Raw genomic sequence first — 19,366 nt, 5'->3', positions numbered from 1 at the left:
ATCATACAAGATTACAGCAACTCTTAGCATCCTGCAGTGCTCTGCAACCACTAGTACAGACCTTCTCTGGAACTTATAAGAGTATGAGAGGTAGTGCAGCCATTAGCTAATACTCCATGTTGCTCTAGGGCAGGGCTGCTCAACTTCAGCCCTCTTGCAGATGTTGGCCTACAATTCCCATAATCCCAGGCTATTGGCCACTGTGGCTGGGGATTATGGGAGTTGTAGTTCAAAAACAGCTGGGGGGCCTAAGTTGCGAAGGCCTGACCTAGGGGTAGCACAACATTTTCCACTAGAACAAGTGGAAGCTGTGTTATTTTTCACACAGCTTCCTTCTGCTCTGTCTTTATTCTAGGAGAACAGTACTCTGCAGGTGCTATCCTAATCGAATGCTGCCAGATATCTTCTGTCTGATATTGATCTTTGGACACTGCAGCAGAAACACATTGGATCTGCTTTTCTGTGGATTTCTGCCATGATGCTCCTATTAAGACCTGCCACCATATGCGTGGGGCCCAGGGTGGATAAAAATCAATGACTTTTTAAAAAAAAAAATCAAAAAAATCAGATTTTTAAAATTTAAATTGGATTTTTTTAATTTAAATTGGATTTTTTTTAAATAAAATGCTTTTTGAGGAAAATATATTACCATCCAAAGGTTATTCCATCATGAAATAAAGATTAGTTTTTTAATTATGTAGAATAAGGCTGTATATGTTTAATTTTTTTGGTAAATAAATTCCATTAATGCATTCACAATGTCATGCTCTTCCAGCGGTTTTTGTAAGATTGGGCAGTTTCTCTGCCTACAAGATATTATCACAGATGCTTGGTTTACTTTTGCAGTTCTCAAAACTGAATTTGACTCAGCAGAGATCACATGCCTCTTCTTCACAGCAAAAATGTTATGACATGAACAGAGTTGAGAAAAAGACCTTAATCCTATTGTTCTACAAACCTATGAATACAGAATCAACCCCTTCAGTGCTAAGTTTCAAGAAGTTCAGTGAAATAGAATAGAAACAATATTTTTCTGATTGTTTGGAGTGGAATAGATCTGCACAAGAAGAAAGTGAAACTAAGTGTGAGGAGGGAGGGACAAGCAGACAAGCAGTACAAAATGAAAGTGAAACTTTCTGAGCACAATACTGCATAGCCACAGACAGACAAGTCTTTGGATCTTTTTGTGTGTATGACCTGAGGTTTATCACATTCTTTCCTTGGAGGAAAAAACCTAAAATGGCAGCAGGCCGTAAAAGAGACCCAGTTTGGCAATATTTTAATGAAGTTCCTTTACCTATCGGTAAGGCAGGCATGCGTGCAAAATGCAAACACTGCAACAAAGAAATGCAAGGCCTGGTGGCCCGAATGAGGCAACATCATGAGAAGTGCTGTGATGAAGATGACCAAAGAAACACATTTGAACAGGCAGGATCTTCAGGTTGGTAAACATTTTTATTGAATCATATAATATTTCTAAAGACTGCCTTGAACTGTCATGTTTGAGCAAAATTATATTTCTTATTATTACTGCATGTTACTGTCATTTGGTACAGTTATGAAGAAAAGCAAATATTCCTTTTGGGGCAGTGCTGTGTACAATAAGCAGAAATTGTATAAACAATAAAATAACAGCATTGACTTTTTTGTTTAGGGGAATTCATGGATTCTGGAAACTATCCACCTTCAAGATCACCATCCTCCTGTTCTACAGTTTCAGAGTTATCCATCCAGGATAGTGCTTCATTAGCATCATCATCAGACTCCCACAGCCACATATCACTATCACCTAAAAGAAAGAAAAAATCCTTCCCTCCTGGAACCACCATAGATAAATTTGTGATAAAAACTAGCAGATTAGAAAAAGAGTTAATTGAAAAAATTGCCCAGTTTGTTTATGCAACGAACTCTTCTTTCCGTCTGACTGAGAACCCACATTTCATTAATATGGTTCAGTCACTGAGACCAGGATACAGTCCACCCAGCAGAGCAGATGTTGCAGGGAAACTGCTGGATAAAGTGTATGACAGAGAAATGGAGCAATGTGCAACAGCTCTGGAGGGTAGAATTGTTAACCTAAGTATTGATGGGTGGAGTAATGTCCACAATGATCCTATTGTATGTGCTTGTATAACAACAGAAGAAGGGAAAGTCTTCCTTGCACAAACAATTGATACGTCAGGAAATGCACACACAGCAGAATACTTACAAGAAGTGGCAGTAAAAGCTATAATAACATGTGAACAAAAATTCAAATGTCTAGTACGCAGTTTGGTCACAGACAATGCTGCAAATGTATCCAAGATGAGAAGAAATTTAGAAGAGCAGGAAGGGAATACAAAGCTAATAACATATGGTTGCAGTGCTCATTTGCTGCACCTCTTAGCCAAAGACTTAAGTGTTCCAGAAATAAAGACTAATGTTGTTGAAATTGCTAAATACTTCCGTAAAAATCACTTTGCTGCAGCAGCTCTGAAAAGGATGGGTGGAACCAAGCTAACGCTCCCACAAGATGTTAGATGGAACTCTGTGGTGGACTGTTTTGAGCAGTATATCAAGAACTGGCCTATTCTGATGACAGTTTGTGAACAAAATCGAGATAAAAGAGATGGCACTGTCACGGCCAAAATCCTCAACATTGGGCTTAAGAGAAATGTTGAACATATGCTGAGCATCCTGAAACCCATCTCTGAATCTTTAAACAAAATACAGAAAAATAGCTGTTTGATTGCTGATGCTGTTGAAATTTGGAAGGAACTGAGTGAACACTTAAAAACGGAACTATACATGGACATAATTAAATTACAAGCATTAAAAAAATGAATGGGACAAGTACTGTCTCCAGCTCATTTTTTGGCAAATATTGTCAATATCCAGTACCAGGGTCAAAACTTAAGTGCTGAGGAAGAGGAGTTAGCTATGACATGGGTATCCAGCAATCATCCATCTGTAATGCCAACTATAATAAACTTCAAAGCTAAAGGGGAACCATTCAAGAAATATATGTTTGCTGAAGATATTTTAAAGAAAGTCACACCAGTGAACTGGTGGAAGTCACTTAAGCACTTGGATTTAGAGACTGTTCAAGTAATGATTTCACTTTTAACAGCAGTAGCTTCTTCTGCAGGCGTTGAAAGAATCTTCTCTTCCTTTGGACTCATTCATTCTAAATTGAGAAATCGTTTGGGACCCGATAAAGCAGGAAAGCTTGTTTTTCTTTTCCAGATTATGAACAAAGAAGAAGATGAAGATGACGAGTGAGCTACAGAGGACAGTATTTAAGTTTATCATGTGTAGGCTGGGTTGACAGTCTAAGTTTCTTAAAATATATATATTTTGTTTAGCCAAATTAGTTAACAAACATGGATGTTTGTTTAAGCAAATAACATATGCTGTAATGTTATTGTTTCAGTTGAATAAATCTATTTAAATTGTTATTATTAAGGTAATGATTATTTTTCTCCTTCCTAAGTACAACAGAAAAGTTGTCCAAATATGAATGATTAACCTATTAAACTGGGGATAAAAAAACTAATATGAAAAGTTGTTATTCTAAAAATCTTCATCTACTTGCATATTACCGGTAAAGTTATACCAGCAAGAATTAGTCTTTATGTAGAAAACTATGATTTAAATCAAGCCTTACTGACTAGTGATTTAAATCGTGAATTAAATCAGTTTGATTTAAATCAAATCCACCCTGGTGGGGCCAACTGCATGGGTCCTTAGTACTCACTCACAATTGTGGAGAGAAGTGAAAGGTAAGGACCCAATGTCTGATTGCCCTCATTCATTCATCTACATGTTTTTTATAGCAGCACTGTGGGATAATCTCACAGAAAAGCAACTCGTACACCATTGGAATGTCTAGAAGAGACCAACATCTCAGTCCTCCATGTCAGCCTGCCAAGAGACGGCAATCATCAGAGGCTCTCCTCAGGGTGCCCCCAGATTCTGAGGAAAGGAAGGTGGAAACTGAGGAGAGAGCTTTTTCAGTGGCAGTGTCCCATTTATGAAACTCTTTCCCAATGCCTACTCTGACGTCATTATAGCACCAAACAAAAGCCTTCATTGTTCTAGGCCTTTAAAACTGCTATTGATTTTAGCTATTGTCCTCTCCTCCCGTGCTTTATCATCAGTTATTTATTTATTTAACATATTTTTATACCGCCCAAAACTTACATCTCTGGGCAGTTTACAACAAAATAAAAACAGAAAGTAAAACATTAGTTAAAACAAAAACAAAAAGTTTAACACATTACAACAACTTAAAAATTTTAAAACAATATTTTAAAACAGCATTAAAACCATTAAAACAATATTAATTAAAAGCCTGGGTGAACAGATGCATCTTTAAAGGCTTTTTAAAAGCTGTCAGAGATGGGGAGGCTCTTATTTCAATAGGGAGCTCATTCCAAAGCCTTGGGGCAGCAACGGAGAAGGCCCATCCCTGAGTGGCCACCAGACGAGCCGGTGGCAAATGCAGACGGACCTCTCCAGATGATCTCAGTGGGCGGTGGGGTTCATGCTGAAGAAGGCGTTCTCTTAAATATCCAGGGCCCAAGTTGTTTAGGGCTTTATAGGTTATAACCAACACCTTGTATTTTGTCCAGAAACATATCGGCAGCCAGTGTAGCTCCTTCAATACAGGAGTTATATGGTCTCTCCGAATTCTTATGCTGTGTTTATTGTTTTGTATTTTTATTTTCAAGCTTGTTAGTCACCCTGAAAGCATGTTGGAGGGCATGATAAATATGATAAAAATATAAAATGCATAGAGTTCTAGTAGAAAAGAAACTGTGCCCACACTTGGAAGGCACACCATGCCAAATGATCTATCTTTTCTTCTGTAAAACAATGGTACCGCTTTCTAAAGGGGCATATGGAAGCTGAATCCTGAACTTTTCATATTCAAGAGGAATCTTTCCATACTTGCCACAGGACAGCATTTCTATCACGCATTTATGAAGGGGGATGTCTGACTTACTAGATAAATAAGATTTTAAATGGATCAGCTAGAGATTAATCTGTTATGAATAAAGCAGCTAGAAACTATGAAAAGCATATTATAAAATATTTAATAAAGTATCCAAGCTTAAATTTGTCTCTTGTTCCAGTCTTGCCTTTAAGAAGCCATTAAGCATTTCAAGATGACACATGAAAAATTTTGAGTAGCTTGCTCCCAAAGGTTACAATATTCCCAAGGATTTGGCAATCAAGTTCATCAAAGGAGAGCGAATTGAGAATGCTGGCAGAAGAAAAGGAGATGTATCATAGCAAAATACCATATATACCTATTGTTGGCTGAAGTTCTATGTCACAACAAACATTACACAGTGTTGAAAGAACATGTAGCTATAATTACAGTTTGGCACACAAGATAAAAGAGATAAAGAGGGTGGAGTGCAAGATGTTGGTATGGGCACTGGCGCTGAATTCAGTATGAGTTCTTCAAGTCTCACCTATTTGTAATCTTGATATTTATATACAATATGCTTCCTTATGTGAAATCCGACTCTTAATTTCTTATGAAAAAGTCAATGCATCCTATAGAATCCAACACAAATAAATGCAAGTTTCACTAAAAAATGCAGTTAACACCAGTTTGTTACCAATTTTTTATTAAAATTCTGCCTCTTATCCAGTGAGCAATTTCAAGTTTGCCGGGCTAAAAATGATTATATGACAATCTACCATATTCTATTTTATGTCGTAGTAGAGTGTGAATTGCTCTATGTTGGCACAATACAAGAGTCAATCAAAAACAAGACTCTAGGGTAGGCCTGTTCAACTTCGGCCCTCCTGCAGATGTTGGCCTACAACTCCCATAATCCCTGGATATTGGCCACTGCAGCTGGGGTTGTGGGAGCTGACACCAACTTGATGGCACTTAACCAATCAATCAGAACAAAAGCAGCTGGGGGGTCAAAGTTGAGCAGGCCTGCTCTAGGGAATATAGCCAAGCATGCACTGCAGTACTGCTCTGTCCCACCAATACTAGGGAGTTTTTCATTCATTAGAGAAAATATGAAATGAAAACACAACCTTTTACCCAAAGACCTAGACATGCAAAGTTTACTCAGTGAGTCAATGCCCGAGGTTCAATCTTGAATGCATTTTTGCACATAATAAAAGCACTTTTCCCACATGCTCCTGGACATGATGCATTCAGATTATACATAAGAGCCTTTCTTTAAACTTGTTAGTCCTCATAATTTAACCAACTAGTCAAGGTAACTTCTTCCCTCTCATGAGCAAGAACCTGCTTCATTTTTCCAAAGTTTCTAGCTGGGAAATTTCTACTAAACTGCAGAAACAGGTGCTAGTATAGTGACTAAGAATAGACCAAGACCCAAGGAAGTCCCTGGTTCAAACTTAACTTCCGCCATCAATGCACATTCTTTTATCAGCATCAGGTCCCATCTGAAATATGGGGCAATAATCTGAGCTTTCTTTGGAAATGGAATGGCAGAAATACACTTTACAAAAGATGATCTGTCAGCAGCTGTATTAAGTACCGCAAAGCAGGACACTGTCAAAGAACCAGGCTGAGGGGATTTGGCAGGAACTCATTGCAGTCTTCATGGAAGTGTGTCTATGGGTCTCTTGCCAAGCAGCAAAAGCCATGAAACTGGAGTCCTCTTTGCCAGCTTCTAGTCAAGGAAAGGCAGCCCATCAAGGGAAAGATGTGTTTTAATGGCAGTACTGTCCCAAGAATTAAGTGTTTCGATAGTTCCCCTGCAGCATGGGGGCGGGAGAAAGATTGGGGTGTCTGAAAAGAAGAAATGCAAAGCCTCTTAGATGGCCAAACATTCAACTTAATTTTAGAGTTTAAAAGGACCTTGGAAGTCTTCTAGTCCAACCCCCTACTCAGGAAAATGCAGGAAACTGTTAGTGCCTCCAACAGCTCTGTTCTATTCAGCCTCTGTTTGAAAACATTTGTGAGAGGACTATACATTGAGCTTTCTATTAACACTGATGGCCTAGCTGGTGGTTTGTTTTTTGTCTAGACCAGGGGTTCTCACACTTGGATACTGTGACCTCCTAAAATAAAAAGCTATGTGACCCCCGCTCCACTCCAGTGTTCTCTCTTCTTTCTTCTATGTGCGGAATGAGTTTTGTTCTGGGTGGCAGTATCAAAGCAGTGGGTACACACATGCATTCAGAGTGGGACCATCCGGATTCAACCAGAGCGGGATCTAAAATTAACTGAGCCGACATCCAAAAACTTGTGAGCGCACAGGGGTGCACATGCCTTAGAGGGAACACTGCTCCACTCCCATGTTTAAAGCTACTGGCTGACATCCTGACTAATGACATGTAGACCAGAAACATGTCAGAGAGGGTCCAGCAACGTGTTTTCAGTCTAGCAAAGCGCTCCCAGAGCTCAGGCAAGCTCTGCAAAGCATTTGCAATCTTGCACAAGAGTGGAAGAGTGCCCATGCTTTGGAAGCATGGCAGACTAGTGCGGGGCTTGAGCTTCATAGTGTGCATGACACACTGTTAGTCAGGGTGTCAGCCATTGATTTGACCAGGGAGATTTACCTTTTAAATGGGGATGAGCTTGCTTGCTCCTACTTGGTTTTTCTAACCTGGCTGTTGTGTTTGAGACTGTCAACCCAGTTTCTGATTCCAAGTTATTTTCACTAGGTTTTTGCTCATTATAGCACCAACTGCCAAAAACTCCAATTCACACAAGTAGGAATCAAGTAAAAAGTCCATATTTTCATGGCTTTCTCACTTTGTACTCCTGGCTTTGTACTCAGCTCGCACACTAATCCAAAATCCAGGAAAAGACACTGTCAAGAATGTCAAGCGAAGAGCTGCTCCGACCTCTAAGACATGGGGAAGCAAACGGGGGTGGGGGGGGTGGGAGAGACAGGTGCTGAAACACAACTGGATCCTCTGCTGCTCACAAAGCCAAGGGCAGAGCAACAAAGCCATTTCTTTGGCCACTCCCTAGATGAATTCTAGTGAGTGTCTCCCAAGAGGGAATTCTCCCCCAGTTTGAGAACCTCTATAGGGATGGAGAAATACATTGTTAGCTACAGGTGGCCCTCATTATCCATGGTCCCAGCACCCTCGGTTTTGCATATCCGTGGTCCAGTAATGGAGACCCAACCTCATTATTTACAAATAGAAAAATGGTTAAAATTCACCTATCTGTAATTCCTGGGTGGCCAGAAATGACCTGCAATTTCCAGCCACCATTTTGTTAAAAGGAGCCTTTTTGTGGATCTTAGTTGTTTTTAATTCCCTTTGATTTTTCATGGGGGGAAATCCGTGGAATTCGACATTTGGGGGGCATTGATGGACAGCTGGACACCTGGAATGGTATTTCATTTCACCTATTTCAGCTTTTAATTGCTTTTTTGCCCTCCAGGAACCAACCCCTCCGCCAATCCCATTGACTTGAGGTCTTGTTATCCACGGTTTCATTATCGACGGTTGTAGCCAAGAACAAAACCCCCATGAATAACAAGGGTCACCTGTACTTATATTTATAAAGCTACAATTGTAGATTCTGTTAGTCTGTTCAATTGTCTTGCTCTGAAAGAGGTGTTACAGCTGTTAGATCATACTTTGAAAATAGGATGGATAAATTTAAATAAAAAACCCCAACTTAAATCAAGTTTCCCAATGATACTCTTCAGATTTGCAGTATGTGAAATATGTGAACACTAGAGCATATTATTTTACAACATTTAGGAGGGTATATTTTGTGTATTTTTTTACTAACTCAAGAAATAGTGCTAGCAGACAGCCTGCTTCCACCACCACCTTACTTTTTTCCATACTGGGAACCCCAACCAAGCAGTCAGCAACAAAATAAGTATCTAAAGCCTTAGAGAAAGATACGTGGTTTCCAACAGGACCTGATGGTCATAACAAACACTCTACCAGTGGGAAACCCACCTGGAAATGGGTGGCTCCTCCACTGCTGAGCAATGTGCAGAAAGTAAGAGTTCTGGTGGACAAAGGCTACAAGTAGTTTCAATCTAGGGATGTAATCAAACTCCGGAACTTGCATGGAGTCAGTAGACTGAAAACAATATAGCTGTTTTATCCTGATCATCTTCTGAATAGTCCTGCACCTATTCCATTACTGAGCCCACACCTCTCTCTCAAGACCCCAGTTACCTGAATGGGCGAGAGAGAGTAGCAGTTTCCACATCTTTGGAGACTTAGCCTAGCAGAACCCTATAAAAAGTGTGCCTTCCTATCAGAGTACAAAAAGTCCAGCGTCTCTGTCCTAAGTGTGATGACTCTAAGGGCACAAGTCCTGCTCAATCACACTGAGAACACAAGGCCTGCTGCCATGTGGGGTTTGGCAACACAAATTGACAAATAACTGCTCCAGAGGATCCTTCCACCAGAATACTTGAAGCAGTGTTCATTCTTCTCCCAACCCCGCCTTCCATGAGTTGAAATCACTAAGTCGGTGAGCCTCTAGCTGAGATCACTGGATTGCAGGATCCAGAATCATTAGCTAAGTCACTGACTTTGAGCATACCTTGCATGGGACACTTGTTTACTGCCTGATTGTTCTCTGCAACCAGAGTCCTTGGAGAAACTCTGTATTGTCTTCCATGAGATTGTTCTTGTGTTCTGACTGTCTGGGAATTCCTGAACTCCCTGAGTGGTATTCCAGACAGACAGACCTAATATGGGACCCCAGCTCCTCCCCTCCTCACAGGTGGGAGGGACTCCTTGACAACATGATACAGCAGATTAACACAGTTCTCTCTCCCCTCTTCCAGATCTGTGCTCTTTACTTCTTTCCCCTTCTTCCCTTCCCCTATGCTTTTTTGCAATGCCCACCAAGAATATTTATATACTGCTTTTAATCAGAAGTTGCCAAAGTATTTTACACAGAGAAATAAAAATAAAGATGGCTCCCTGCCCCCAAAGGGATTACAATCTAAAAAGAAACATGAGACAGACACCAGCAACAGCCACTGGAGGGATGCTGTGCTGGGGCTGGTAGGGCTGGTTGCTCTCCCCCTGCTCAACAACTAGAATCACCATGTGAAAAAAGTGCCTCTGCTCAGTTAGCAGGGGAAACTGATGGAGAGAGAGTGCTCAGTTAACACTCTCCCTCCATCATACAATTGCCTGCATAACCCTCAGTCCCTTGTTCCCCCTTCTTGTTGCATTGTTTGTAGCCTTGGCACAGCCAAAGTTGCCATTTTGCATTGTGTGTCTGTTGCATGAATGAACCTTGCTTCTAGTCTCATCTCTGAGCTTGTTTGCTCCCCTAGGGGTACTGTAGTCTGTAAGACTGGTATTTGCCTACAATCCTTAGTTATACTCATTTGCAAGATTAGAGAAATTTAACTCTAAAAACCTATTTGGGCAAAAAGCATAGATACAGACATGGTAGTTACACGTGTTGGAGCAAGCGTAATAACAGTACATAGCCCTTTTTTAAGTGTAATGTATACCTTTATTCATTGCCCATGTCAAGCTACCCTGCATCTCCTTTTAGTGATGCCAGCACTTGACATGTTTTCCATTTTTTACTCAGGAAGGCAGTTCTACAAAATATTCTAAAATATCTTAGAATATTTTATAAGGTCTTGCTTATAACTAGAAGCCCTGACAAACTGTGTGGCAAGTACGGGGAAGCTGTGCACTGAATATTGCTTTCCCTTTTTTGTTTTTATGGTTTCTCTCTACTCTGCTTTCTTTTCTATGTTATCTCTTTGACTTAACCAACTCTGCTGCCTTGGTCCAGCTTCACCAGCAACAGTCCTACTATCCAGACTTTCTTCCCACATGTAACTTGCATCTGCTCAGAAACAGAGAGTGAAAGCCCAGAAATTTCAAAAAAGGAAGAACTGTTAGTTACTAGTGCCAAGCTGACAGGAGTTATTTTCATGAGAGGAACTGAAATGAATGCCCATATGCATGAGAACACTATTGTTTTTAAAAAACTAAGTGTAGGTACAGCATTATGATGCAATTTAACTTTAGCCATGTCATTTGTTAAATAAGATATTATATATATATATATATATATATATATATATATATATATATATAAATCCAATTTGAATTTGAATAGTTTAGAAAATGTATATCCACCATGTTTGCACAGCCAATTGCTTGTTCATATTTAGAGATGACTGACAAATTTCCTTTGCTGGGAGTTAGTGGATGGTCTCCAGAATGGACAATTCACATGGAAGGAGTGGGGTCTTAGGAAATACCTCTACAGAGTGAGACATACACACTGTTTGCAGATTCAGTTAAGAGGGGGGAGAGAGACTGACTTTAGCAGGCATTAGTCCTGGGGGTGCACCCACAGAGGAGCTACAACAGTGGCTCTTATTCTAATGCCACATCAGTCAATTTAATGCCTGCTGAACAAGTACCTCTTATACTCTACTTGCATACTTCAAAGCAGCAAGTATTAAGGACACAACCATCTGCCTCCAGTGCTCTCCCATCCAAGAGAAACCAAACCCTGCAGCACTGCGCAAGAACTTTTCACTCAGGAAAATGAAGAGCATGTAACAATGCTGACCTACCTTACACAAGGTTGTTGCATGGTAGGGACAGGCAGCCTTTGACATGCCAGCTGTTGCTGAACATGAACTCCCATCACCCCCAGCCTCAATATGGTAGAGTGGGGGTTGTAGTTCAACAGCTGGAATGCCAAAGGTTGCCTACCCACTGAATGGGATTACTAAGAGCATATATAACCTCTTTGAGCGTTCAAAGTTCTAGAAAAAATGCCAAGAATTGTTTTGTTTAACATAGCAAGAAGCAGCAAACTAGTGCAAGAAGTGTGTGTGTGTGCTGGGCAAATATAGAAAACTTGTCTTTGCAATAGGTGGCTGAGCCTCCTTTCCACACAGAGTCAAACACATTGACATTTTGAGCCATATGCAATAAAAAAGGAGGCAAAGGATGTTATTTGAACAGCTCTTCCTGTTCTGCCACCAGAATACACAACTTTTCATCAGCATTTAAGCAAGTGCCAGATTAAGCTGGCAGCAAGAAAAACCTGTTCTGTTTGCAGTTGCACACATTATGTTTTAAGCATATGCAATACTTTTGAACCCACAGGATCCAAGCCAACTACACAAGTTACATGAACACACAACAATTATAGAGTTACATAGTGGAAAGCCTGAATCAGAGTAATTAAATGCATTGTGCAATAATATTCCCTAGGGGATATTTTTTCTAGACATGCCCTGGCAAAGGGTCATAGATTCAACAGAAATTTTTTAAAAAGCTACCAGATATGAATGTTATTTCAAAAGACAAGAAAAAACCATGAAAAAAGGCTACATCCAGGTATTAAAAGACCTTGCTTTACAATGAAGTCATTACACTATGTCACAGCAGCTAGCGCCTAACATAACTCCTTGCAGAGCGTATCCATCCTTCAAGAAACACAGCCACCTGACAAAATAAGTTGTTAGCATTTGTCTAATTAACACTAGTTGTTTTGTTTGTTTTAAACAAGAGAGAAGCCACTCTATTCGCTGCAGAATGGGCCTGGGTGATTAGATGGAAGGCAGCTTTCTATCAACAAGAAAGCATTCCCACTATAAAAAGGGGGAGCACGATAAGTAAGAAAAGGCTACTTTGAAAACTTGAAGCTCTCTCATAACTATTACAAACACTGTTAAGAAAGAGTTTCGGCGCTTCTTAGTTAATAGTCATACCTGGCAACGGCGTGCCAGGCGCTGTACACCAACACAAATGGAAGCCATCTCCCCCACCCCACAGGGAGTTTTCTAACCTACAAGCCGCTCTTCAGCCCCATCTGCAGCCCCACTTCTTCTCCCTGCAGTTGCTAATGAGATACGACTCCCCAATGGCTGGAAAGGAGACCCAAGAAGGGGCTGCCACTCACCTACACAGGTCCTGGTAAAAGCTGCTGCTGCGGCTCTGGGCCGCGTCGGCGGAGTTACTTCCCTGCAGAATCGGGAGGAGCAGCAGCAGATGCAGCCAGGGCAGAACCCCAGGTGAGAAGGGCCAGGGCGAAGGAGCCCCCCAACCAGGGGCAAAGGTGACGCGCCTCATGGCGGACGAAAGACGCAGCACCAGGACGGCGGCGCCAAAGGTGGGCGCAGATCCCAGAGCAGCGCTAACGCTACTCCTTGGACATGATCGAGCAGCAGGAAAAAAGGAAGAGCATAAGCCAAAGTATCATGTGACTCCCTCCCACCAGCCCAATGACGCTCATGTGACCGGCCCCGCTGTGTGTCACGTGGCGGCAGTCATGTGAGGCGGGGCGTGATGACTAGTTACTTTCGGAGCGGCGCGGGACGGGGGCGGCGTCTAACGGGACGGCTGTGGGCGGATGTGCTAGAGGCAGCCTGTGTCGAAGGTTGCCGGGCCCTAAGTGTAAAGTTGTAAATGAGGCTGGTTCACACGTGCGTCAGCTTCACTTGATTTGACATCCTTACTCTGCCCTTGAGACGGAGCAGCTGGAGGTGTGAAAGGACTCCTCTGCAATATGTTGCGTGCGGTGACAAAGTGTCACTGGGATGGCTTACCAATAGAAACCACCTATCTGTCCCTTGCTATTGCAGGTGTGAAAAGAGGGATGTACACGTGTGAAGTAGCCCTGTGTAGTCTAGGTAGTGCTTAGTTTAATAAAATCACGAGATTTTGAGCTTTTTGGGAAGCCAGGGCACCTTTCCCAGAAGCGCTCCTCTTCCGATGGATCCCCGTTTCACATTTTTGTCCTGTAGAGTAACTAAAACATTAGTAGTGCTTGATACAGGTCAGGTGGAGGTTACTCAGAGATGAGGGGAAATGATAAGTTGCACTTTTCAGCATATATTCCAAGACACTGAAAATAGTTGTGGGACAGGTTCCAGATGAACTCTACAACAAATTAAGCCATAAATCTTCTAAGAGTGTAATTAGTTTTGTGCTCCTCTATTATGCCTCCTACAAACACAGTGTTCTGAAATTAGGGAATTACCTCAAGCTGTTGAATTCAGTTAGCTCTCTTTTACTGGGTGTGTTTTCAAAAATAATTCCAAGCTTTGTTGATCAAATACATACTCATGTGCAGTTGTGTCTTCATGAGAGGTTGTGTGGGATTCAGATCTACTTTTGGAGTAGATCTGCAAGTACAGACCTAATCTTGAAGGAGTAAGGTTTTATTGATTCTAGGGGATAGAGCATTATGGATTATGTTGCTTATTTTTTTCTTTGCATTTGATCACCAGGTGATTTTTCCATAGTAGCCTGCTGTGACCTACTACTTATTTTATCTATTGCATTTTTATCCCACCTAACAAACTCAGGGCAGCATACATTTTCCCTGACTATGCTCACAACAACCCTGTAAGGTAGGTTAGGCTGAGAGTGAACAAGTCACCCAGTGAATTTCATGACTGAGTGGGGACTTGAACCTGGGTCTCAAGTCCTCCTAGTCTGACACTCTAACTGCTGAACCACACTGGAATCACTATCCTAGCTAATAGCATAGCCAGGAGGTGATGGAAAAGTCCAGTCACACAGCACTATTCCTTAATTCTTACTGATCTTCCACCCAGCTGCACTGAAGACAATGATTAGAGATGACCATTTGCCATGTGGTGGATGCAGCTACATGGAGAACTGGCTGTTTACAACATGCAGCCACACGTGGCAACTGTTAGAGTCATCAGCATGGTATAATAGTTGGAGTGCTGGACTAGAACTGGGGAGACACAAGTTCAGATCCCCATTCAGTCATGAAACTTTGTGAAGCTCTTCTCATGATCAGTGAGAAGAGCTTCTGTTGGGCTTGCGGGGAGAGCAGGCTTAGCCCACTCTCCCCACAGACGAGCAAATGCTCGTAGCTGGTCAGCTGGATTGTCACGGAGCCAGCGGGGCTATGGGGATCGAAGGCCGTGCGGCCCCCAGAAGTTCCAGGATGCCCTGCACAAGTACGTGGGGGCATCCTGGAGAGACCCCTGAGCCTGGAAGGCTGCTTGCAGCCTCCAGGTTGGGGGTCTACTCGTGTCGTCACGTGCTGCGGCGACACATGAGCAAAAAAATGAGGTTAACGGAGCGCTTGCTCCGTTAACCTCATTTAAGGGGAGGGAGAATTAGGCTGGCTAGCCACCTTGGGAGCACCGGGCTCGCCTGCAAGCCTGGTGGTTCCCATGATCCCTGGAAAACAGGCTAAGCTCCCTTAGCCCACCTACCAGAGATCGTGGGAATAGCCTCACTGAGTGATTCTAGGCCTGACACTTATCTCTCAGCCTAACCTACTTCACAGCAGGTAGGGTTGTTGTGAGTATAAACATAATCATGGGCTCCCTGGGAGCTCTCTGGGCTCCTTGGAGGAAGAGTGGGATATAAATTAAATAAATAAATGGCCATGTAGGACATGGGAAGCAGTATCTTATGGTCATGGTGGTTACCATGCTGGATTTAAAGCAGGAAGACCTGTATTCAGGACCTAGCTCTACCACAAAGCTTACCAGGACGCCTTGAGCCAGTCTAACCTACTTCATGAGTCTAACCTACTCATGTCTCAGTCTAACCTACTTCATGAGTCATTGTGAGGATAGAATTGGTGAGGAACCACTTCACTGTGCCCTGAACTCTTTGAAGGAAAAGTAGTGTGTGTATATGTGTGTATGTGTCAGTCATCTGGAGTGGAAGGACTGAGAGCTAACTTCTGCTCCTGGAAACTAATTCCTGGTTTTGAGTACTTGCTCAGAGGGGCCCTGCTCCTTAGTTCTATACGTACAGCTGCTGTGTGCCCTCTCCACTCCCACCATTGTTGCTATCTGGCTCTGGTTATAGTACAAAACTAAGCAGGTTCTACAAGTATGAATTCTACCACCCCTGCTGTAGAGACCCAGTTCCCTAAGTACCTACCACATTGTAGCCAGCTATAAGTGGTAATGAATCACAACTGCATTCTGCAAAGAATAATGTGATGCGGTGCATAATTCCTGATTGTAGCAGCTCATGCCTCCTTCCTTACAGCATAATGGAAGCATAATGCCTCCTTCCTTTTGTCCTTGGTGTTGTTTTTTTAAAAATTATTGCTATTGTTGTTGTTCATCAAGTCTTTGGAGGAGGCGGTATACAAGAAATTTTTAACAAATAAATAAATAATGAACTGGCAGTAAAGTATAAAGCAAACACATCTATGATCAACTCCCTTCCCAACAATATCTGTGATCAAAAGCCTTCCCTCTAGAGCAGGCTCCCTCAACCTTGGGTCCCCAGATGTCATTGAGCCAAAGGCCATTGTGGATGGGGATGATAGGTACTGTAATCCAACAACATCTGGGGACCCAAGGTGGGACACTCCTGCTCTAGAAAATCTGTGTTTCTCAACCTTTTTGGAGTCAAGGACCGCTAAATTCTTCGTGCACAGTTTCAAGGACCGCTACATTCTTTATGCGCAGTTTCCTGGACCAGCAGTTAGTATCGGGGTTTCAAGTTTAAGTTTATTCAACAGACTTCTATACTGCCCAAAACTTGCATCTCTGGGCAGTTTACAATTAAAATAATATAAGCATTAAAATCATTAAATTTTGAATCTTTTGCAAACATGGAATATTAGGGGTTCTCAACCTTGGGTCCCCAGATGTTGGTGGACTTAAACTCCCATAACCCCCAACTACAATGGCATTTGGCCATTATGGCTGGGGATTATGGGAGTTGAAGTCCACCAACATCTGGGGACCCAAGGTTGAGAACCCCTTAATCTAAAAGCTTGGGTGAACAAATATGTCTCCAGTATGTCTTCAGTATGTGTGAGGTAGGGGTGCTTGTGATTACGCAGTGGAGAGGGGATGTTGGGCCATTAGAAAAATCCAAAAGCTACATGGGGCCAACAATAACAACACACAAGCAAGCTTTTGAATTCCCCAAAACTCTTCATCAGGCTGGATGTCAAGCAAAGCAAAAAGGAGGTGAGGAGAGGAGAGCTGGGTAAGTTGTCAGTAGAGCCCGAAATCTACAGTTTAACCCTCTCTTGATGGAGGTGGAGTTTTAGCAGGAGTTCTGTAGTCGCAGGGCCGGATCCAGACCACGTTAGTCAGGACCACCCACTGAAATTATTTTAATCATCTCTCATTTGTGTCAATGCTGCGTGGTCATGATCAGCTGGCTTGATCTGGATCCTGCTCTTAGATGTGCACGTTGTGAGGCGGACCTAATGAAACCCGTGCAGCTCCTCCAAAACTCCTTAAAAACAGTTATGTGGCAGGTGCTGGGAATGGGTTTTTTTTGTTTTTGTTTTTAATGGTGAAAGAAAATGTGAAGAAGAGCGGTGGGGACCTAGTGTAAAAGGGAAGGGGACAATTCTGAGATGACGGGGGGCGTGGGGCGTTGTAGTGGTGGATGCCTCGTCTTCCTCGCTGGGCACTGTTCAGGGTGGGCAAGGCAATGGTGCACCGGCCCGCACTCGGAAGGTCACCTGGGTCCAAGAGCTGCTGCCTCTGTACTTGCGCACCAGAGTGTAGCAGGTGTTCTTCAATCCTCTCTCCCAACGCATGCTTCTGTGCCCCTCTCCCAACTCCCCTGCATGTGCCAATCACACCAGCCTGCCTTTGTGGCCAAGCAGCTCATGTGGTCCCACATGCTGCCCATGTGTCACTGCGAGGCGAACCAAGGCAGCCCTCTTCCCTTCCTCCACTGCTTTGCCCTCATGATCCCGGCCAGAGGTTGTCCGCCCCCCCCCCCCCCGCCCGGCGAGGTCATAAAGGGGACCACCGTCTTTCACCGGCGGTGCAGACCAGGGGGTTATAGGGGGCCGAGGGACTACAACGCCCCACCAATGCAAGAGGGAAATGATGTTCCCTCTCAATGTGCCTTGGCCGCAACAGGCAGCTGGTTTTAAATCAGTTGGGATCGAACACGAATCACGCTGGGCATCAAATCCCCAGGATCACTTCATTCCAGTGCCATTCATCCAATTTTTGCATGAACACACAAAATGGTATCTTGCCTCTTGCCCTGCACCACGCCACCTCCCTCTGCCACTTAGCCCTCCTTGCTATGCGTGCTTGCTCTCCCTCCCCCGAGGAAGGTCCACCTGCACTCCCTTTCTGCAAAGCCCAAGCCAAGGAAGCCTTCCCTCCCTCCACCACTTAGCCCTCCCGGCCAGAGGTTCCACCCTCTGGTGAGGTCACAAAATGGACAGCTGTCTTCCACTGGCGGTGCAGACCAGGAAGTTATAGGGGGCCGAGGGACCACAACACCCCACCGATGCAAGAGGGAAATAGTGTTCCCTCTCAAGGTGCCTCGGCCGCAATAAGCAGCTGGGTTTCAGTCAACCAACCTTTGGCTGCAAACAATGACCATGCAAGAACCAGCAGCCCTTCAAGTGGCGCCCGCTGCCAGACCTTTTCCTCAATGCCCCCACACCACAAACAGTTTGAAGCTGTAAAGACAGGGAATAAGATAGCTGTAGGAAGATCTCAGCAGCACGTGGAGGCAAGGTGAAAGCAGGGTCCCACGCCTCCGTGATACTCCTCCTCTTCCTCTTCTGTGCCATGTGCAAAATTGAGGAAGTGAGTGCCTTGATTGCAGTTGTTGGGGGGGGTGTTGACTCCCAGTCAGGGACTGGCACTCAACCCTTCGCGGACCGTCAGCGGTCCAGGGACCGGTGGTTGAGAAACTGTGCTCTAGATTACTGTTTACATAGCACAAATATTCTACTGTGCTGTTGCCAAATGGTGGCAGTGTTCTGCTTTCTAAACCAAAGCATGTAGCATATTTTGATGCTGTATGGTGTTCTCAAGTCATTGTCATAATCTTAGTAAGGAATAGAGCACATAAAACTTGAAATTCTTTTATTCTAGATAAACAACTGTAAACAACTACTCTACCACACACACACACACACACATACACACTACTGCGACGATGACTATTTATATACCACTCTTCAACCAAAGTTCTCAAAGCGGTTTACATAGAAAAAGAAATAATATAGATGGTCCCCTGTCCCTAAAGGGCTCACAATCTAAAAAGTAACATAAGGCAAATACAAGCAAACAGGCACTAGAGGGATGCTGTGCTGGAGCTGGTGGATAGAGACATATAAGTGTGTGTGTATGTATGTATATATATGTGTGTGTGTACATACACACAAAACTTGATGTCAATTAGAGTCAACCTTTCAGATGTAAGTAGTTGAGAAATCCATCTTTTTATTGTGGTTTTATATCTTTTTATTTTGTTTTGTTGTGCACCACCTTGAGTGCCTCTTAACAGAAAGGGGGTATATAAATTATAAAATAAATAAATACTTGGTGGACAAATATATAGGCCTGTGTCTGACCTCATTTATTATCAAGAAATGAAATGATACCTGAACTCTGGCACCCAGGTCAACTGCTCTGGGAGCAGGAGGAATCCAGCATTGTGTTGT

General features: G+C 43.0%; 1 protein-coding gene across 1 annotated transcript in view; it reads right to left on the bottom strand.

Moving 5' to 3' along the window:
- The window catches only part of IGF2R (insulin like growth factor 2 receptor), a 138,276-nt gene extending 125,051 nt beyond the window's left edge, over positions 1 to 13,225 (bottom strand). The window contains exon 1 of the mRNA XM_053294828.1: positions 12,875 to 13,225. Within this exon, the coding sequence (XP_053150803.1) occupies positions 12,875 to 13,044 (170 nt within the window). The 5' untranslated portion in view covers positions 13,045 to 13,225. The remainder of the gene's footprint in view (positions 1 to 12,874) is intronic.
- Between the last annotated feature and the right edge of the window lie 6,141 nt (positions 13,226 to 19,366).

This window comes from Hemicordylus capensis, chromosome 1, assembly GCF_027244095.1.
Source record: "Hemicordylus capensis ecotype Gifberg chromosome 1, rHemCap1.1.pri, whole genome shotgun sequence".
NCBI lineage: Eukaryota > Metazoa > Chordata > Lepidosauria > Squamata > Cordylidae > Hemicordylus > Hemicordylus capensis.
This window is presented reverse-complemented; position numbering and strand designations above follow the sequence as displayed.